This window comes from Manis javanica, chromosome 7 (assembly GCF_040802235.1).
Source record: "Manis javanica isolate MJ-LG chromosome 7, MJ_LKY, whole genome shotgun sequence".
NCBI classification, from domain to species: domain Eukaryota; kingdom Metazoa; phylum Chordata; class Mammalia; order Pholidota; family Manidae; genus Manis; species Manis javanica.
The window spans coordinates 105781191-105803658 of record NC_133162.1 but is presented as its reverse complement, the minus strand read 5'-3'; the positions used below and the strand labels follow the sequence as shown (position 1 = coordinate 105803658).

At 37.3% G+C, this 22468-nt stretch overlaps 1 protein-coding gene across 3 annotated transcripts in view; it reads left to right on the top strand.

Annotated features, from left to right (window-relative positions):
• The first annotated feature begins 303 nt into the window (after positions 1–303).
• The window catches only part of DARS1 (aspartyl-tRNA synthetase 1), a 96478-nt gene continuing 74313 nt past the window's right edge, over positions 304–22468 (top strand). Inside the window, exons 1-3 of one of the 3 annotated variants that reach the window (XM_073241383.1) lie at positions 304–363; positions 2552–2609; positions 5923–6015. In XM_073241383.1, coding sequence (XP_073097484.1) covers positions 2585–2609; positions 5923–6015 — 118 coding nt within the window. In that variant the 5' untranslated portion in view covers positions 304–363; positions 2552–2584. Of the gene's footprint in view, positions 551–2551; positions 2610–5922; positions 6016–22468 lie in introns of all 3 variants that reach the window. The other 2 variants (XM_037020765.2, XM_037020766.2) reach the window with 2 other exon arrangements.

Genomic DNA, 22468 nt, shown 5'->3' with positions numbered 1-22468 from the left:
CACTGCCGCTGGGGAGAGTGAAGGCGCGTTAGTCCAAGGGAGAAGCCGAGGCCTGAGGTTGGATGGCTGTTTTAGTGAGAAGACTGCGGTTAAACCCGGGAGCGGTAACTAGGGCTGGAAATAGAGCACAAGTTGTCATTTGGGATAGGGCTGATTACTGAGAGAGTTCCAAGGTGCGCCAACCCCTAGAGCCAATCCCGCGAGACTATAACGAATTCCCGGGGATTCCCTCCACCCAGGTAGACACCATAGGGGCGGGGCAATAGGAGACGGCGACGCGAGGCCGCCCGCCTTTGCGGCGATCTCGAGACAGCTACGGTTCTCGCGATCTTTGCGAGCCCGACTATCCACGCGGAGTGCAGGGTGTGTGTCGTGACCGGAGTGCGGGGAGGGCGGAGACTGTGTGGGAGGGAGAAGCCCCTTGGTCTGCCCTACGGAAGCCTGCGAGGGAGGGCTGTGAGCGCTACCCGGTCCTTCTGTCCTGATGCCCAGTGCCAACGCCAGCCGCAAGAGTCAGGAGAAGCCGCGGGAGATCATGGACGCGGCGGAAGTGGGTTCCCTCCTTCCCCGGGCCTGGGAGGACAGACCCCGTGGGCCGGACTGCACAGAGGGAGGGAATAGGGTGAGCGGGGCCCTGTCCTCGGGGTCCCTGTCGGCACTTTGCCTGCAGGCCGCGGGCCTGGGGTCCGGGCACCCAGAGGCCTCACTGGGCCTCCAGGGCCTTTGCCCAAACAGCGTGGCCAGACCCACTCCGGATCGCATTTCTCACGAGGGCTCCCGGGAGGCATGGCCTGCAAGAAGCGTGTTCCGGGGTGGGGTGGACGTGAAGCATCAACTGTTCCGGAAGGAGCGGTGGGGGTCACCCTTGAGCCTCCCGGGTTAGGCACGTTCTTCACGTAATCCACCTCCTCTCCCCGCTCCGCCTCGGGAAAATTTTAATGTCCACTGGTTGATTTTTACTCAGCTCTCGCGTTCTTAATGTTTGCAGGTTGCAACAGTACTTCGTAAAACGGTCTACCATTATGTTTAATGACCATTTAAATATGACAGCTTGAAAAATACTTGTCCCTTTATTTTCTCCAAGCGATCCAGTGAGGTAGGTAGGGAAGTTTGCCGCGAATACATTTGAGGTGAAATGGCCCAAAATCATGTGAGAAATTCATAACACCCAGTGGTCCTTTGCTTCTTTTCAGAAATGAAAATTTGAAACTATTTTACAAGTTATGTGTGCTGTAGTGTAATTGAGCCTAATCCCTACGTGGCTTCTAATTTTTTCTATTGAGGAATTGTGAATTTGTGATAAACTACATAAGGAATAGGTCATGTTAAGAATATCAGGTGAATAGCGTTGGTGAAATATGAACAGTACTAATTATCTTTTCTTTCTCTTCACACACTGTAACCTATTATGCAGCCCTCATGCCACATTGTATGACTGTATCTACTAGGGTTTGGGTTATCTTTGTCTTTAAAGTGTGTATCTTGCTCTTGTTTTCTTTTAATTTGCAAAGAAATAATTTCAGTAAGCATATTAGCATGTTGTTTGGTTTATTTTGATATAAACAAAATCCAGTATTCTCCAGATCTAAAGGTGAGGATTCTAACAGATAGCTGTAGAGTGGCAGAAACTTAATTGTTTCATACACATCTTAAGTTACCTTGTAAAATCTAAGGAAATTATTTTTGTATATTCTCGATCTGATTAATTACATAAACCATGCACCCTTGACAATAGCATAGGTCTAGATATAAGGTAGACCTGTGGCAGAGTTATTTTATAGCTTGAAGTATCTGGTGATCATTTTAGAGGTAGAGTGAGATTAAAATAAAAGGCCACTTACCCATTTAGTAAGTAAATTTGTTAAAAATAGTTTGGACCCTAAGTCTCCTGTTTGCTGTTCCTGACTTTAAATCTCTAACAAAGTCAGGTATTATATAGTCAGCATTGGATGGCTTGCAACCTGGTGTGCTGAAGTCAGCTTTTAGAAATAGGAAGCTGGTGAATTTTTTGAAATTTTACAAAAGGAATGTTGTAGTTAGTTTATACCTAACATCTCCAGTTTCTAAAAACTGTGGACATCTGGTGCTCAGAAAGCTTACCCAAAAAACATTGGTTCTCTTTTGAACATCTCTTCCTGTAATAGGAAGTTAATAAAACTGTGTGGTGCTCCATCCTACTCCCTTCACAGAGGAAATTTATAGCCCTGCTTTGAAGTAGTTTAATCTCCTTTTTGAAGAAAGTAGTTCAGATGTGTTGAACATGTGTGTAAATGTTATCTGAGAATGCTGTTATGTATGGTATATCCACCCAGAAGTGGCAATCTCCAAAACAAACTAACCAGGAACTGGGTGCCTATCTTTTTTTTCTATAAAGTTCATATGTAAATGATATGACAGATTTCCACACTTTAAAGCTATTGACTCTGAATTAATAAAATGGTTCAAAAGTTAAAACGAATTCCTTTTTATATTCTGTTATTTGTATCTGTGTGTTTACTGTGCTGTTAGTGTTTAAACAAAGAATCATAATGCAAAAAAACTTTTTTTGTAGGATTATGCCAAAGAAAGATATGGAATATCTTCAATGATACAATCACAAGAAAAACCAGGTTAGTAGTTATGTGGTAATAAAGCATTTTTTTCCTTTTTATTCCAGGAAAGTGCTTCATGAAGTTTTAAATGAGGTTAACATAACTAAAAGCATAACTCTGAAAACTTTAAATGACATTAATAACCCAAGCAGAAGACTGTAGCCCTTATTGGCTTAGGGTCCCTAATCAAGACAGGAAAGAAAATATGTTAAGTGAGTGTATTTTAAATGGCAAGTTATATTAAAAAGATAATTCCTAAGTGATTAGGCAAAACATTTAAGATTTAACACTGGCCTAGAAGATAAAAGAATAATGTTTAATAATAACTGTTCGTCATATGCACACTTTTTGCATGTTTTATGAAGCTATCTCCTTTACTTACTCTTCCCCTTTGACTTAATTGTATTTCTTTGAAATTGACTTCTCTCATATTATTTTTCCTAGACCTGTAGGTTTTCTATTAGTAAACATTTGCCTTCCTTTTGTTTCTATTTTGTGTATGTAATTTCAACAGATTTATCTTACTCGACTACTTAACAACCATTTTTCTTTTGGTAGACACCCAAATTAGATCGTTCTATCTTTGGTACAAATGCAAATCTTTAAGTTCTGGCCCATTGGAAGTACTAAGTACAACTGACGCTTGAACAATGCACCTCTCCCACACCCTCCCAGTCAAAATATCCCCATATAAATAGAATTTTCCAAAACTTACCTACTAATAGCCTACTGTTGATGGGAAGCCTTACCAAATAACATAAACAGTCAGCGTATTTTTTGTTACATGTATACATATTGCTACAATAAAGTAAGCCACAGAAAATAAAATGTTTTTTCAAAGTGTTGCTCATGTCCATAAAATTTCCAATATATTTATTGAAAAAGATTCACACACAAGTGTGCAGTTCAAACCTGTGCTGTTCAAGGGTCAATTATAGTTCTGATTTAGAGGCCTGCTTATGAATTTTATGCTCTGGAAATAATATTCCTTTAGGTTAATTACTGTTATTTTGGGTTTGATTTATTACATCATCACAAAATCACTTTTCCTTCCCAACTTTGTTGGAAAAGTGTACGATAAAAGGCCAAAATAGCTTGCTAAAAACAAACCATTTCCAAAGATAAAGACAGTGAGGTTAAATAATTGAGTTCATGGTGGGATGCAAGCAATATAGTATAAGAGATGACATTCCTCTGCTAGGACAAGCAGAAGTGATCATTTGGGACTTTTTTTTCAGCTTGAAGTATCAATCTACACTTGGACTTCCTTGAGCTCTAACACAAAGCAGCTCAGGGGAGTTACAGTCTCTTACATAAGCCCTTATCATTCATTACCATAATTACTGTTCCCATTTGGCTGGCAAATCCAGACTACTATCTTCTACATACAAACGCTCCTCACTGGAGGGAAAGATAAACTTTGTATGTAATGATTTCAATAATGTAACAGTAAGACTACCTTTGATTTTCCCTCTGCTGAAGTCCTAACACTTGCTCAACATAGTTTCCTTTTTCATCTGCTTCCAATTCTCCAAATTCCTTCATTCTAATGCCAGTAACTTAAAAGTGTGGAGGAGCAGTAATTATCAAACTGAAACCAACTGCCACTGCTCATTGCCGTAGCAGTACTGCTGGGAGTGTGTGACGTGTGCCTCAAGTCCTTGTGGACCTGTTACGGGTTGGACCCCAGTGCTGATTAGTCAGAATGCCACTTGAAAGAAGGGCCATTACTCTTTCCAAGTACTGTTAGAATTATTGAAATCATGACTTTTTTTTGTAAGTCTCCTCTTCTAGATTTATGATACTCTTGTTTGGTTTTGAGTTTTGATTGCCCGGTTAGTAAATGGTTTTTCCAATCTTGGTATTTTCAAGTCTGTCTTTTAAAATTTTAGGCTGTTTTGTCTGTCTTTTCTCCTTAACACTTTCTTTTGCCCGAATTTACACAGCAGAGTTGAAAGTTGAATTAACTCATCAGGTCCATTGGTTTTGTAGAAATTCTCTTTTAAGTCTGATGGCTTAAAAATTCCTCATTCAGTGTCGGTTTATGGCAATGAAAACTGTATTCTCTGGTAAATCAAATTCTAAGCTGCATCTTTGCTCTAAGAGAATTATAAATACATTTAGACAAAGTAGATAAAATATATTTATAATTTGATTTCATTATAATATCCCCTTCAGAGATTTCTTTTTAGTATTGTGATAACTAGGTCTTAACTGCATGTGATATTGACAAATTTGGTTACAGTTAGGCAATATAACCCTTGAAGACAGAGATCTTTTTATTACTCTTAATATCATGATGTCTATTACTGTGTTTTTAATTAATACCTAATTTTTTTCTTTAATATTCAAATTATAGCTTATTTAGAATAACAAAATGATTTCTGAATCATGATTGCCTCCTATCACTATCTTCAGATAATAGTTGCCTTGTCACAGTTTTCTTATTTGGGGGACTCTAGATGTAGTGCTTTGTTATTCGTATTAGAGGCTATAATTGTTGGGGCTCCCTTAGAGCCAAAAGGGGAAGTTACTGGCTTACATGACTGGGAAACAAAGTATGAGATTACACAGGCACGATTGAATCTAGAGGCTCAGATGGCATCTTCCAAGATTTCTCTCCCCACTTCTTGCTTCCTTTAGGGTATTGGCTTCATTATCTCATCCTGCAGGCTCAGATAGTGGGAAAGATGGTGGCTGCAGTCCTATGCATATACCATCACAGCTCAGCAACCCCAGGAAAGAGAGCTTCATTCTCAGTATCTGTATATTAAGTCCCAGATACTTAATACCTGAATCTAGGGGGTAACATGCCCTTGCCTGCATCAGTCACTGTGTCCTGGGGAATGGTGTACTATGACCGCGCAGGCCTGGCACAGTCTTCCCCTGCAGCCAGCTGACTTAAATACTGTAAAGCAAGGAAAAATACCGTGTCCACTTAGGCAAAGGCAGGTGAAGATAGCCTGTGTTTGGCCTTATAGGGCATGGAAGTGTTCAGCAGCTTTGCATTTTGAAACTCTGACTCCAGTGTAGACTGAATTAGGGAATCAGGGGACTGCTGTTAGAAGACTGTTGTACTTTAGGCAAGAGAATACTACTTTGAGATGGTGGCAGTGAGGATGAAAGAGATTTGGGTAGATTTTAGAGATACATTTAAAAAGTACAATTCATAAAACTTGAAGCAAATTGCATATGGGAGTTGATAGAAAAGAAGGTGTCAGAGATTGAAAATTAAGATAATACCAAGTATTTATGCTAGCTGACGAACCAAAATAATTACGATCTTTTTGTAAATTCTGAATTACAAAATTCTTCCACTTATTTACTACAGATCGGGTTTTGGTTCGGGTTAGCGACTTGACAGTACAAAAAGCCGATGAAGTTGTTTGGGTGCGTGCAAGGGTTCATACAAGCAGAGCTAAAGGTAAGGTTAATTTAATGATTACAGCTCTTTTGGTAAGGACTCTGAATTTTTTGTTCTGCAAATTTCTCACAAAGTAAATCTTTGAAAATAAAACAAAAGCATGTGTTTCTTAAATCACTGTAAAGTATTAGCCTGTGGTTAGTTATTTTTAGGTTTTTACAAGATATTCTTAATAATTTGACCTTAAAGAATCAGATGAGATATAAGACTTCAATGAGGTACTTCCCTAGCATCTCTCAAAAGTTTAATTTTCTGAAGTAGAGTGTTTTTTTAATTCATTTTATTATCATTAATCTACAATTACATGAAGAACATTATGGTTACCAGACTCCCCCCTTCACCAAGTCCCTCCCCACAAACCCCATTACAGTCACTGTCCATCAGTGTAGTAAGATGCTGTACTACTTGTCTTCTCTGTGTTGCTCATCCCTCCCTATCCTCTCCCCTGCAACATTATCCATGCTAATGGTAAGGCCCCCTTTCTTTTTCCCCGCCCTTATCCCTCCCTTCCCACCCCTCCTGCCCAGACTCTTTCCCATTGGTAGCTGTTAGTCCATTCTTGGGTTCTGTGATTCTGCTGCTGTTTTGTTCCTTCAGTTTTTCTTTGTTCTTATACTCCACATATGAGTGAAATCATTTGGTACTTGTTTTTCTCCACCTGGCTTATTTCACTGAGCATAATACCCTCTAGCTCCATCCATGTTGTTGCAAATGGTAGGATTTGATTTCTTCTTATGGCTTAATAATATTCCATTGTGTATATGTACACATCTTCTTTATCCATTCATCTATTGATGGACACTTAGGTTGCTTCCATTTCTTGGCTATTGTAAATAATGCTGCGATAAACATAGGGGTGCATCTGTCTTTTTCAAACTGGGCTGCTGCATTCTTAGGGTAAATTCCTAGAAGTGGAATTCCTGGGTGAAATGGTATTTCTATTTTGAGCTTTTTGAGGAACCTCCATACTGCTTTCCACAATGGTTGAACTAATTTACATTCCCACCAGCAGTGTAGGAGGGTTCCCCTTTCTCCACAACCTCGCCAACATTTGTTGTTGTTTGTCTTTTGGATGGTGGCGACCCTTACTGGTGTGAGGTGATACCTCATTGTGGTTTTAATTTGCATTTCTCTGATGACAAGCGATGTGGAGCATCTTTTCATGTCTGTTGGCCATTGAGTTTCTTCTTTGGAGAACTGTCTGTTCAGCTCCTCTGCCCATTTTTTAATTGGACTGTACACTTTTTGTTTGTTGAGGTGCTTGAGTTCTTTATATATTTTGGATGTCAACCCTTTATCAGATCTGTCATTTATGAATATATTCTCCCATACTGTAGGATGCCTTTTTGTTCTCTTGGTGGTGTACTTTGCTGTACAGAAGCTTTTCAGCTTGATATAGTCCCACTTGTTCATTTTTCCTTTTGTTTCCCTTGCCTAGGGATACATGTTCATGAAGAAGTTGCTCATGTTTATGTCCAACAGATTTTTGCCTGTGTTTTCTTCTAAGAGTTTTATGCTTTCATGACTTACATTCAGATCTTTTTGCCAGCACCATCTGTTGAAGAGACTGTCATTTCCCCATTGTATGTCCATGGTTCCTTTATCAAATATTAATTGACTATATATGTTTGGGTTAATGTCTGGAGTCTCTAATCTGTTCCACTGGTCTCTGGCTCTGTTCTTGTGCCAGTACCAAACTGTCTTGATTACTGTGGCTTTGTAGTAGAGCTTGAAGTTGGGGAGTGAGATCCCCCCAACTTTATTCTTCCTTCTCAGGATGGCTTTGGCTATTTGGGATCTTTGATGGTTCCATATGAATTTTTAAATTATTTGTTCCAGTTTGTTGAAGAATACTGTTGGTAATTTGATAGGGATTGCATCAAATCTGTAGATTGCTTTGGGCAGGATGGCCATTTTGACAATATTAATCCTTCCTAGCCATGAGCATGGGATGAGTTTCCCTCTGTTAGTGTCCTTTTTAATTTCTCTTAAGAGTGTCTTATAGTTTTCAGGGTATAGGTCTTTCACTTCCTTGGTAAGGTTTATTCCTAAGTATTTTATTATTTTTGATGCAATTGTGAATGGAATTGTTTTCCTGATTTCTCTTTCTATTAGTTCATTGTTAGTGTATAAGAAAGCCACAGATTTCTGTGTGTTAATTTTGTATCCTGCAACTTTGCTGTATTCTGATATCAGTTCTAGTAGTTTTGGAGTGGAGTCTTTAGGGTTTTTATGTACAATATCATGTCATCTGCAAATAGTGACAGTTTGACTTCTTCTTTACCAATTTGGATTCCTTGTATTTCTTTGTTTTGTCTAATTGCCATGGCTTGGACCTCCAGTACAGAAAAAGAGTGGGCATCCCTGTCTTGTTCCCGATCTCAAAGGAAAAGCCTTCAGCTTTTCACTGTTCAGTATGATGTTGGCTGTGGGTTTATCATATACGGCCTTTATTATGCTGAGGTACCTGCCCTCTGTACCCATTTTGTTGAGAGTTTTTATCATGAATGGATGTTGAATTTTGTCGAATGCTTTTTCTGCATCTATGGAGATGATCATGTGATTTTTGTCCTTTTTGTTTATGTGGTGGGTGATGTTAATGAATTTTCAGATCTGGTACCATCCTTGCATCCCTGGCATGAATCCCACTTGGTCATGGTGTATGATCCTTTTGATGTATTTTTGAATTCGGTTTGCTAATATTTTGATGAGTATTTTTGCATCTATGTTCATCAGGGATATTGGTCTCTAATTTTCTTTTTTGGTGGGGTCTTTGCCTGGTTTGGTATTAGGGTGGTGTTGGCTTCATAGAATGAGTTTGGGAGTATTCTCTCCTCTTCTATTTTTGGAAAACTTTAAGGAGAATGGGTATTATATCTTCTCTGTATGTCTGATAAAATTCTGAGGTAAATCCATCTGGCCCGGGGGTTTTGTTCCTGGGTACTTTTTGATTACTGCTTCAATTTCTTTGCTGGTAATTGGTTTGTTTAGATTTTGTGTTTCTTCCTTGGTCAGTCTTGGAAGGTTGTATTTTTCTAGGTTTTCCAGCTTCTTAGCATATAGGTTTTCATAGTAGTCTCTAATAATTCTTTGTATTTCTGTTGTGTCCTTCATGATGTTTCCTTTCTCGTTTCTGATTCTGTTGATGTGTATTGATTCTCTTTTTCTCTTAATAAGTCTGGCTAGAGGCTTATCTATTTTGTTTATTTTCTCAAAGAACCAGCTCTTGGTTTCACTGATTTTTTTCTATTGTTTTATTTTTCTCAATTTTGTTTATTTATTCTCTGGTCTTTATTATGTCCCTTCTTCTGCTGGCTTTAGGCCTCATTTGTTCTTCTTTTTCCAGTTTCGATAATTGTGATGTTAGACTGTTCATTTGGGTTTATTCTTCTTTCTTTAAATATGCCTGGATTGCTATATACTTTAAGAGTGCTTTCGCTGCATCCCACAGAAGTTGGGGCTTTGTGTTGTTGTTGTCATTTATTTCCATATATTGCTGGATCTCCATTTTAATTTGGTCATTGATCCATTGACTGTTTAGAAGCGTGTTGTTTAGTCTCCATGTGTTTGTGTGCCTTTTTGCTTTCTTTCTACAATTTATTTCTAGTTTTATACTTTTGTGGTCTGAAAAGTTGGTTGGTAGAATTTCAATGTTTTTGAATTTACTGAGGCTCTTTTTGTGGCCTAGTATGTGGTCTATTCTGGAGAATGCTCCATGTGCACTTGAGAAGAATGCATATCCTGTTGCTTTTGGGTGTAGAGTTCTATAGATGTCTATTAGGTCCATCTGTTCTAGTGTGTTGTTCAGTGCCTCTGTGTCCTTACTTATTTTCTGTCTGGTGGATCTGTCCTTTGGAGTGAATGGTGTGTTGAAGTCTCCTAGAACAAATGCATTGCAGTCTATTTCTTCCTTTAGTTCTGTTAGTATTTGTTTCACATATGTTGGTGCTCCTGTGTTGGGTGCATATATATTTATAATGGTTATATCCTCTTGTTGGACTGAGCCCTTTATCATTATGTAATGTCCTTTATCGCTTGTTACTTTCATTGTTTTGAAGTCTATTTTGTCTGATTCAAGTACTGCAACACCTGCTTTTTTCTCCCTATTGTTTGCATGAAATATCTTTTCCATCCCTTGACTTTTAGTCTGTGCATGTCTTTGGGTTTGAGGTGAGGCTCTTGTAAGCAGCATATAGATGGGTCTTGTTTTTTTATCCATTCAGTGACTGTGTCTTTTGATTGGGTCATTCAGTCCACTTACATTTAGGGTGATTATCAGTAGGTATGTACTTATTGCCATTTCAGGCTTTAGATTTGTGGTTACCAAAGGTTCCAGGTTACTTTCCTTACTATCTAACAGTCTAACCTAACTCACTTAGTATGCTGTTACAAACACAATCTAAAGGTTCTTTTCTATTCCTCCTCCTTTTTCCTCCTCCTTCATTCTTTATATATTAGGTATCAAATTCTGCACTTTTTGTCTATCCCTTGATTGACTTTAGGGATAGTCCACTTAATTTTGCATTTGCCTCTCAATCAGCTGCTCCACCCTCCCTACTGTGGTTTTACTATCTCTGATAACGGCTATCCAACCCTAGGAACACTTCCATCTATAGCAGTCTCTCCAAAATAGACTGCAGAGATGGTTTGTGGGAGGTGAACTCTCTCAGCTTTTGCTTATCTGCAAATTGTTTAATCCCTCCTTCAAATTTAAATAATAATCTTACCGGATAAAGTAATCTTGGTTCCAGGCCCTTCTCCTTCATGGCATTAAATACATCATGCCACTCCCTTCTGGCCTATAAGATTTCTCCTGAGAAGTCTGATGTTAGCCTGATGGGCATTCCTTTGTATGTGATCGTATTTTTGCCTCTGGCTGCTTTTAACAGTCTGTCTTTATCCTTGATCTTTCCCATTTTAATTACTATGTGTCTTGGTGTTGTCTTCCTTCGGTCCCTTGTGTTGGGGGATCTGTGGATCTCCATGGCGTGAGAGACTATCTCCTTCCCCAGATTGGGGAAGTTTTCGGCAACTACCTCCTCAAAGACACTTTCTATCCCTTTCTCTCTTCTTCTTCTGGTATCACTATAATGCGAATATTGTTCCGCTTGGATTGGTCACACAGTTCTCTCAGTATTCTTTCATCTTTAGAGATCCTTTTTTCTCTCTGTGCCTCAGCTTCTTTGTTTTCCTCTTCTCTAGTTTCTATTTCATTTATTGTCTCCTCCACCGTATCCAACCTGCTTTTAATACCCTCCATCGTGTTCTTTAACGATTGGATCTCTGACCTGAATTCACTCCTGAGTTCTTGGATGTCTTTCCGTACCTCCATTAGGACGTTGATGATTTTCATTTTGAACTCCCTTTCAGGAGGAGTCATGAGGTCCATATCACTTAAATCTTTCTCAGGAGTTGTATTAACAATTTTACTCTGGACAAGGTTCCTTTGGCATTTCATGTTTGTATATGGCGCCCTCTAGTGTCCAGAAGCTTTATTTTGGAGCTGCTGAGCCCCTGAAGCAATGTCGGGGGTCACAGGGGAGTGGTACTGGTGCCTGGGGATAGGAAAGAGCTGTTCTCCACCTCCTGGCTGCTGTGCCTGTCTCCACTGCCTGAGCCAGGTGGGCCGGTCACACAGGTATAAGTTTTTGTCCCAGAGCAGCCAGATATGGATCCCTGCTTTCCACAAGCAGCTGGTAACCCAGTCTCCCCAGGAACTCTGCCTGTATTAACTTTCCAACCCAGTAGTCATGCGAGTCTCATGAAAGCACCATGAAATGTAGGTTTTTGCTCCCAGAGCAGATATCCAGAGCTAGGTATTCAGCAGTCCCAAGCCTTCCACTCCCTCACTGCTCCACTTCTCCTCCTCCTGGGGGTCAGCTGAGGTGGGGGAGGGGCTCGGGTCCCCCAGAGCCACAGATCTGGTAGGTTACCCGTTCGCTGACGTGTGCTCTTTTCTCCAGGTGTGTGCAGTCTGATGCCGTCCTCTTTCCTGTTGCTCTCTCAGGATTAGTTGCACCAATTAAGTTTTCTAATTGTATCCAGTTTTAGGAGGAAGCCTCTGTCTCTCCCCTCACACCGCCATCTTTAATCTCTGAAGTAGTGTGTTTTTGAATTGCTTTTCATTAGTTAGTATTCTTATATTTGTAGTATTTAGAATGGGAAGACTGGGAAGAAAAATAAGCTAAGACTGAGTATAGTAGCCACTGGTTACATTTAGTTACTTAAATTAAAATTTGGTATTTCAGTCACTACTGTATTTTGAATGCTTAATAGCCACAGTGGCTAGTAGCTCCCATAGTGTACAGATAACACAAATACAGAACATTTTTACATTATAGGAGGTTTTGTTGGACAGTACTGAGAATTTAGCATAAACAACAAAAGAAAGACTAGTGTGGTGTGGACAGACCTCAGTTCCTTATAGAAACTTGTCTTAGCTTAGTGTTCAGAGTTGTTTAAAAATATTAATGACACTCATATTAGTTTATAACTTTATATTTTTCCCACATTTTTTCAAATTTGATCATCTTTGCAAATGTGTCAAGTAGGCTGAGCATTGCTGCCCCACTTTATGAATGAGGAGGTTAAGGTTCAGAACAATAAAGCTACTTGGCCTCAAGTTCTCATAGTCATTGGTGGGATATGAACAGAATCCAGAAGCTTTCTAAGATACCTTCTGTCTCCCTAACAGAATTAGTTGCTTCTGTAGTATTTAATATACTCTACGTTATAGCATTTCTTACATTGTGTTTTAAAAATTATTATAGAATTAATATAGGTCTATTATTTCTTAAATTCTAGTATTTTGTACATATCTTACACTCTAAGTATCATTACTTTTGAGAGTTTGTTGTTCCAGTATCCTCCCCTCAAACATGAATAGTGATTGAATTTGAGAAGAATTCTGGTGGAGTTTTGACATTTTACAAAATGCTGATTTGCATTTGTGGAAGGTTAGGCCATTCTGCCAGCAGATAACCAAGTTGTAATCCTTCAGTTCATTGTCTTTCTCCTATTAGACATAATAAATAAAATAGAACAGAGGGAGCCCTTGTTCTGTCCAAACTGGGCAGTTTGTTTTCCTAAACATAGTTATTCAGCAAATTAATAGAAAGCATGTAAGCCTAAACCAAGAGTACTTGCTTGCACATTTTCCCCAAAATCGAACAGCTTGCATATCAGTAAGGATAACTGCAGTAAATTGAAGCACATCAGATATATTTAAATCCGTAAATTTGTAATAATGCTGAGGCAGACAAACAAAACCACAGAAACGAGCTCATTGTTTTGGAAACTGGTAAATAAAGAGAAAGTACAATTTCTGTGTGAGTTGTGTATCACTGGCTAACCAAATAATAGATGTGCAAAATTGTCTTTTGAAAGAAATAGTCCAGCTAATAAAATGGAAAAAGAACGTTAGACTGTCATCATTTTGTCCCTAGTAAATTATCTGGTCATTGATCAGCATTGATTACTAATAACACACTAGGGACACAACCAGAAATATTTTGTCTATTCATGAAAGAATACACCACCACCCAGTAAAGCAGCCTTGTCCAGAAGATTGTACAGGCATCTCATTAAGTCTTTACATCTAATCACCAACTTACAGGACAAAGGAACATGTTAAATGGCAAAGATGATCCAATCAGCAAAATCTACACTATAGGAATCTGCTGGTCAAAAATGATCTCTCCAAATAAATTGGAAGGTGTGGCAAAACCAATGTATTAAAACAGATTTTAGATATCTCTCAACCAGTCACTTATCTGGACCCTAATTTAAATATTCGATTAAAAAAACACTTGAGACCTGGAAATTCAAGTACTAGGATGTTAGATGTTAAAATACAGGGATTTTTTTTTTCATTGAGATAGTAGTGTGGTAACATTATTTTCAAAAAGATCTTATATCTTAGGGATCCATACTGAATTATCTAGTGGGTGAAATAATGTGCCTGGGGTTTGTCTCAAAATAGTATAGAAACTGAGGGATAAGTGGATTGGGGCAAAGCTGAAACAAGAATAGCCATGAGTTGATAATTACTGAAGCACATGGGGATTATAGGTAGACACTGGTATCATTTACAAATAATGATCATCTTGTTCTTTTCTTTCAAATGTTTATCTCAATTCTTGTTTTTTCTCTTTGCAATAATTAGTGGATTCTCCAATACTACAGGGATTACCACAATGAAGAATTTCTTAAGCAACAGAGATTTAAGTTCCTGATAGGGTATATCATGTCTTTAGGTGTTCTGTTAAAAAAAAAAAGCTATTAGAAAACAATGCCAGAGTTTAAAATTTTTTTTCTTCTAGTTCCAAATTTTCTATTACCAGAAATGGATGCTAACATTTTATCAGACCTTTTTCTAGCAGTTTTCCCCCTCAAAATATAATTGTGTTGAGTGTATTATATAGAGGTTCATTATACTTTTCTTTCTGCTTTTGTGTTCGTTTGAAATTTTCCATCTGATAAAAAATGAAGAATGAAATACAGTTGATCCTCGTTTTTCATGGGTTGTGTATTTGCAAATTCACCTACTTGATAAAATGTTTGTAACCCTAAAATCAATGCTTGCAACATTCACTGTTACTCACAGACATGCTTATGTGGACAGTGGCAAAAAATTTGAATCATACAGCGCACAGATATCCCTAGCTGAGGTCAACATGGTGAAGCTCTTCTTTTATCAGCTCTCGGACAAGTGTCCTTTGACAGTCTATTTAATGTCACAATCGTAACAGTTTTATGCTTTTCTTGGTGATTTTGCTGTTTAGCATGGCCCCCAGTCATAGTGCTGAGGTGTTCTATAGTGTTCCTAAGTGAAAGAAGGTTGTAACATGCCTTACTGAGAAAATATGTTAGATTACATTTTTTAGTTAATTGTGCTCACTGTTGGCCCTGAGTTCAGTGTTAATCAATCTACAATATGCATTAAATAAGGTATCTTTAAACAGAAACAAACAAAAAACAAGGCAATGTGTTGATGGACTAATGAAAATATTGTGACCAGAAGTTTGCTGAAACCTAACCCTGTATATCCCCTAGGAGCAGTCGTTCAGTATTTGCTAATCCTTTGTTCTTGGTGACTTTATAGAACATAACTACCACAAATAACAAAAATCAACTATATGTAATTGTAATGATTTGCAATTATGGCTTCTTAATGTTGAACCATTTTTGAATTGTTGGAATAAACTGAATTTCGCAAAGGTGTTGGTAGTATTCTTTTAGTATAGTACTAGGGTAAATTTTAATAATAACCCTTTTTTTGGAATTTTGTGTTAAATCTGGTTTTCATAATTTTTAATTGGAATGTCCTATTTTGTTTTTAAGTTCCTATATGTGTGTGTGTGAGAGTATAAGTTGTAAGTTACCCAAGTAATACATATATATCTTCACATGAAATTTTCAAAAATACAGAAATGATACTCCCTTTTTTGTTCTCTACTTCCTGTCCTCTGCCCCAGCCTTTTCTATTGTTTTTTAATAATTTGTTCAGTGTCTTTGTCCATAAAACACTTTATTGTAACATTTGTTGAAATTAGTTTGGATTAGAAGATAGTATTGCATAAAAGTTTATTTAATTCCTGGAATTTTATGGATATAGAGTACTTTTTAAGAAATATATACTGAATACCACAGAGAAGACAAGCGGTGACTCCACAGCACCCCACTATGCAATGGGGCATGTGGTGGAGACCTGATAACGGGGGGAATCCAGCAACCACAATGCTGCTCATGCAATTGCACATCAGTTACACCAAAATAAAAATAAAATAGAAATATATACTGAAAAAGTGTATACATGAAATTTATACTCAAGGTGGGTTAGAATTAAGTTTACCTATCTATTTAATGAAAACTAAGAGCTTTAAGATACGGAACTTTTATCTCTAAGAGCATAGTATGCCCACCTACTTGGTTGTGTGTTTCAGTGTCTTTTGTTGGAATTTTATATTTTCTCCAAAAAATCCTTGGGAATTATTTTTGTTAGGTAGAAAGATACACATGAGCAGCCAGGGGAAGGGAAAGATGAATTTCAAGGAAAAATTGCCCAGCCTGCCCAGGTAGGGAGTCCCGCATGAAGACAACAAAGGCTTTTAGAGAAATAACTTCTTTGCCTATCAGGACCCGGCCAAACTAGTCCAAACTGATTACAAAACAGCATGTAGCTGAGTATTGTTTTATTCTTCTGTTTAATAAGATCTTGAGTTAAGTCCATTTATATTTAATGCAGTTACAGATGTGGTTGGCTATACATCTACCGTAAATGCTTGTTATATATACCCTTTCTGTTTGTTGTTTCTCTCCCCCTTTCTGCCTTCTCAATATTGTATATTTTTGGTACTCCATTTTTTCTCCTATTTTGAATTTTAACTATAACTGTTACATGCTAATGGTTACCATAGAGATTAAAGTGTTTTCTTTAAGTTACCCCATGCTACATATTTGTGATGTATGATCATCCCCAGGTTATGTCATATCCAGGATATATAAGAACTCTACTACAATAAGTCTTCTGTGAGTCTGAATTCTTCTTAATCCTTCTGCAACAACTCCAGTCTGTTATTTCTTGTTCCTCTGAAAAGCTGTAGTTCTCATAACCATCCCTGTTAATTTGGTAGATACCATAGTTTGTTGAGATTTTTGCTCATTCTCACTGTCTTTTTAAAAAACTTTCTTTTTCATGCACATACACATACACACTTTTTTATTTGTGCATGAGTTTCTTTTGTGTGGATGACATCATATTTTACACATTCTGGAACTTCTTAAGATTTTCAATTAGCAGTGTTTCTTGGAGATCATTCCGTGATTCTAGTTCTAAATCTACATAAAATAGTATGTCTCTGAGACAGATACCTAGAAGGGAAATTTCTGGGTTGAAGAATATGGAATTTAAATTTCTAACACAAGGTTACCCTCTAGAAGTGCTACACTCAGTCATATAAATATGTGACTGTACCACTTCTTCCTCATCCTTGCAGTAATGATTGGTTTCTGCCAAAGTAGATTATCAAAAAATAGATAAAGTCTTATGCTCTGAATTTGTAAAACCCTGATTGCTGCCTTTTTCATTCTTGCATAGGAAATAATTATGTCAGTAAATAATGACTTATCTGGAATCATTCATGTGCTTTAACTCCAGAAGTAGTAACATATTAAAACTGAACTTGGAAAACAACCCATGCTGTCAATTTCAAGTAGAGCAAAGCTCTGAAAAACCTTGAATAAGGATTTGGGAGTATCAAAGTCATAGTGTCGGAAGTATGACAACTAGAATCCTGTCATGCGGGAAAAAAAAACAAACCAAGAAACTATTCTGTTAATATAATGAAAATCTGTATTTTTTCCTTAAATTAAGGGCAGTGGGTTTTTTTGTTTTCTTTTTATTAAGGTATTATTGATATACACTCCTATGAAAGTTTGACATGAAAAAACAATGTGGTTACTACATTTACCCATCAAGTCCCCACCCATATCCCAATGCAGTCACTGTCCATACAGATTCACTATTTGTTTTCTCTGTGCTAAACTGTTTTCCCCGTAACCCCTCACACCATGTATACTAAACATAATACCCCATCAATCCCCATCTCCCTCCCTCCCGATCTGCCCTCCCACACCCCTCCCCTTTGGTAACCACTAGTCCCTTCTTGGAGTCTGTGAGTCTGATGCCGTTTTATTCCTTCAGTTTTGCTTCATTGTTATACTCCACAAATGAGGGAAATCATTTGGGATTTGTCTTCTCCACCTGGCTTATTTCACTGAGCATAATGTCCTCCAACTCCATCCATGTTGTTGCAAATGGTAGGATTTGTTTCTTTCTTTTGGCTGACTAGTATTCCATTGTATATATGTACCACATCTTCTTTATCCATTCATCTACTGATAGACACTTAGGTTGCTTCCATTTCTTGGCTATTGTAAATAATGCTGTGATAAACATAGGGGTGCATCTGTCTTTTTCAAACTGGACTGCTGAATTCTCAGGGTAAATTCCTAGAAGTGGAATTCCTGGGTCAAATGGTATTTCTATTTTGAGCCTTTCTCTGCATCCTCACCAGCATTTGTTATTAGTCTTTTCGATGCTGGTCATCCTTACCTGTGGGGGTGATAAGCTCATTGTGGTTTTAATGTGCATTTCTCTGATGATTAGATGTGGAGCATCTTTTCATGTGTCTGTTGGCCATCTGAATTTCTTCTTTGGAGAATTGTCTCTACGTATCCTCTGCCCATTTTTCAGTTGTGTTATTTGCTCTTTGGGTGCTGAGGTGTGTGAGTTCTTTATATATTTTGGATGTTAACCCCTTGTCAGATATATTATGTACAAATATATTCTCCCTTACTGTAGGATGCCTTTTTATTCTGTTGATGGTGTCCTTTGCCATACAGTAGCTTTTTAGTTTGATGTAGTCCCATGTTTTCATATTTGCTTTTGTTTCGCTTGCTCAAGGAGGTGCGTTCAGGAAGAAGTTGCTCTTGTTTATATTCAGGAGATTTTTGCTTATGTGGTCTATGAGTTTTATGGCTTCATGACTTACATTCAGGACTTTGATCCATTTAGAGTTTACTTTTGTGTATGGGGTCAAACAATAATACAGTTTCATTCTCTTGCATGTGGCTGTCCAGTTTTGTCAACACCAGCTGTTGAAGAGGCTGTCATTTCCCTATTGTATATCCATTGCTCCTTTATCATATATTGATTGACTATATATGCTTGGGTTTATCGCTGGGCTCTCTAGTCTGTTCCGTTGGTCTGTGGTTCTGTTCTTGTGCCACTACCAAATTGGGTACTATGGCTTTGTAGTAGAGCTTGAAGTTGGGGATCATTATCCCACCAGCTTTATTCTTCCTTCACAGGATTGCTTTGGCTATCGGGTTCTTTTGTGGTTTCATATGAATTTTAGAACGATTTTCTGTAGTTCACTGAAGAATGCTCTTGGTACTTTGATAGGAATTGCATTGAATCTGTAGATTGCTTTAGGCAGGATGGCCATTTTGACAATATTAATTCTTTCTACCCATGAGCACAAGGTGTGTTTCCATTTATTGGTATCTTCTTGAATTTCTCTCATAAGTGTCTTGTAGCTTTCAGAATATAGGTCTTTCACTTCCTTGGTTAGTTTTATTCCTAAATATTTTATTCTTTTTGATGCAGTTGTGAATGGAATTGTTTGCTTGATTTCTCTTTCTGCTAGTTCATTGTTAGTGTATTAGAATACAACAGATTTCTGTCTATTAATTTTGTATTCTGCAACTCTGCTGAATTCAGATATTAGTTCTAGTAGTTTGGGAGTAGATTCTTTAGGGTTTTTTATGTACAATATCATATAATCTGCAAACAGGGACAGTGTGACTTCATCCTTTCCAATCTGGATGCCTTTTAATTCTTTGTGTTGTCTGATTGCCGTGGCAAGGACCTCCAGAACTATGTTGAATAAAAGTGGGGAGAATGGGCATCTTTGTCTTGTTCCCAGTCTTAAAGGAAAAGCTTTCAGCTTCTCGCTGTTAAGTATAATGTTGACTGTGGGTTTGTCATATATAGCCTTTATTATGTTAAGGTACTTGCCCTCTATACCCATTTTGTTGAGAGTTTTTATCATGAATGGATGTTGAATTTTGTCAAATGCTTTTTCAGCATGTATGGAGATGATCATGTGATTTTTGTCCTTTTTGTTTATGTGGTGGATGATGTTGATAGATTTTTGAATGTTGTACCATCCTTGCATCCCTGGAATAAATCCTACGTGATCATGATGATGATCTTTTTGATGTATTTTTGAATTCGTTTTCCTAATATTTTGTTGAGTATTTTTGCATCTACATTCATCAGGGATATTGGTCTCTAATTTTCTTTTTTTGTGGGGTCTTTGCTTCATTTTGGTATTAGAGTGATGCTGGTCTCATAGAATGAGTTTGGAAGTATTCCCTTTTCTTCTTTTTGGAAAACTTTAAGGAGGATGGGTATTAGGTCTTCACTAAATGTTTGATAAAATTCAGCGGTTAAGCCATCTTGTCCAGGAGTTTTGTTCTTAGATAGTTTTTTGATTACCAGTTCAATTTCATTCCTTGTAATTGGTCTGTTCAGATTTTCAGTTTCTTTCTGGGTCAGCCTTGGAAGGTTTTATTTTTCTAGAAAGTTGTCCATTTCTTCTAGGTTATCCAGTTTTTAGCATATAAGTTTTCATAGTAGTCTCTAATAATTCTTTGTATTTCTGTGGTGTCTGTAGTGATTTTTCCTTTCTTTTTTCTGATTCTGTTTATGTGTGTAGCCTCTTTTTTCCTTGATAAGTCTGGCTAGGGGTTTATCTATTTTGTTTATTTTCTCGAAGAACCAGCTCCTGCTTTCATTGATTCTTTCTATTGTTTTATTCTTCTCGATTTTATTTATTTCTGCTCTTGTCTTTATGTCCCTTCTTCTGCTGACTTTGGGACTCATTTGTTCTTTTTCTAGTTTTGTTAATTGTGAGTTTAGACTGTTCATATGGGATTGTTCTTCTTTCCTCAACTAGGCCTATGTTTCAATGTACTTTCCTCTTAGCACGGCCTTCTCTGTGTCCCACAGATTTTGCAGTGTTGAATTATTGTTGTCATTTGTCTCCATATATTGCTTGATCTCTGTTTTTGTTTGGTCATTCATCCATTGGTCATTTAGGAGCATGTTATGAACCCTCCATGTGTTTGTCGGCTTTTTCATTTTCTTTGTGTAATTTATTTATGGTTTCATACCTTTGTGGTCTGAGAAACTGGTTGGTACAATTTCAGTCTTGTTGAATTTACTGAGGCTCTTTTTGTGGCCTAGTCTATGATCTGTTCTTGAAAATGTTCCATGTGCACTTGAGAAGAATGTGGATTCTGCTGCTTTTGAGTGTAGAGTTCTGTAGATGTCTGTTAGGTCCATCTGTTTTAATGTGTTGTTCAGAGCCTTTGTCTCCTTACTTATTTTCTGTCTGGTTGATCTGCCCTTTAGAGTGAGTAGAGTGTTGAAGTCTCCTAAAATGAATGCATTGCATTCAGTTTCCCCCTTTAATTCTGTTAGTGTTTGTTTCACATATGTGGGTGCTCCTGTGTTGGGAGAGGAGAATAAACTTTAAATTTAAAATATCAAAAAATGAGAGAATTCATTTAGCTATTTTGAAAATTGACTTTCTTTTCCTTTCTGTAAACTCTCCTGGTTGGAGAGTTCCAAGAAGAAAGATGAATCATATTTAGCAGTTGATAAATATGGCCTATAAAGTTCCTATACTAATTTATGTCCCATTAGTACAGAAAAATACAAAATGAAAAACAGAAGTCTCACAATTTTAGCTCCTCCATCCATCACAGTCTCTTACTCCTGAAATTACTACTGTTGTTTCTTAGGTATCCTTCCAGGAAAAAAATGCATTCATTAACATGGGTATACCCTTTTCATTTTTTAAGTTTACATTAAAGGGTTATGCTCATGCTGCCCCTTGTTATCACTCACACAGTATCTATAAGATAGGGCTTTGCAAAATACTGAACTAAGCAGATTGTGCAAGGCACTGTATCACTAGCCAGAGCCAATGTAAGAATAATTTGTTTACTAACACCTGGCAAGACCTTGGTCTCAAAAGTACTTGTTAGAGGTAGTCTGAGCAGATAGTTCTATTTACCAGGAAACCAGTACTGATTTTTTTTTTGAGTCTTCAAAACTGTTTTTTGAGTGTATCATCAAAGTTCTGGTAATTGAACATGCTTTGAACACAGAAAGCTTTGGGACTACAGCTTTAGAGTCAGTCACATATAGATCAGTTCCATTAGTGAAGACCATGTAAATACGAAATGAGCGATAATAGAATCTCAGTTCTTCTATATAAATAATACTGCTACCAGCATTTATGTCACAAAGACTTTTTCCATAATTTCCTTAACATACATTCAAAGAAGTGTGTTTCTTGAATCAAAGACATTTTTAAGCCTTTTAATGCCCATTGCCAATTTTTTTCTGAAAACATTGGCCAAGTTTACCTTGCCATTAGCAAGTTAGGAAGGAACAGTTTTCACTGAATTCTCCCAAGCATTCTGTAGTATTATATATCTTTAAATCTTTGCTATATTGAGTAAATAATGTATCATCATTGTTTGCTTCAACTTGCTTTCATTTCCAGTAACATTTTTTCCTTGTGTTTACTTTCTGGGGATTTTTCTTTTTCTTTTAAATTGTTCTAGTCTATTGAGATCTCAATGTTATTTACTCATAACTCTTTAAGATCTTTTTATATTACAGATACTAACTTATATAGGTTATATGTCATTCAGCAAATATTTTTTTCCCAGAGTATTTTAATTTTTTAAATATAGAAGTTCTATAATTTTTAAACTTAGTTCTCCCCCTGTTATAGAGTTTAAAATTCAGTTCCATTTTGTACTCATTTTTTATGTACGGGTGTTTTTTTTTTTTCATCTCCTGAATTCT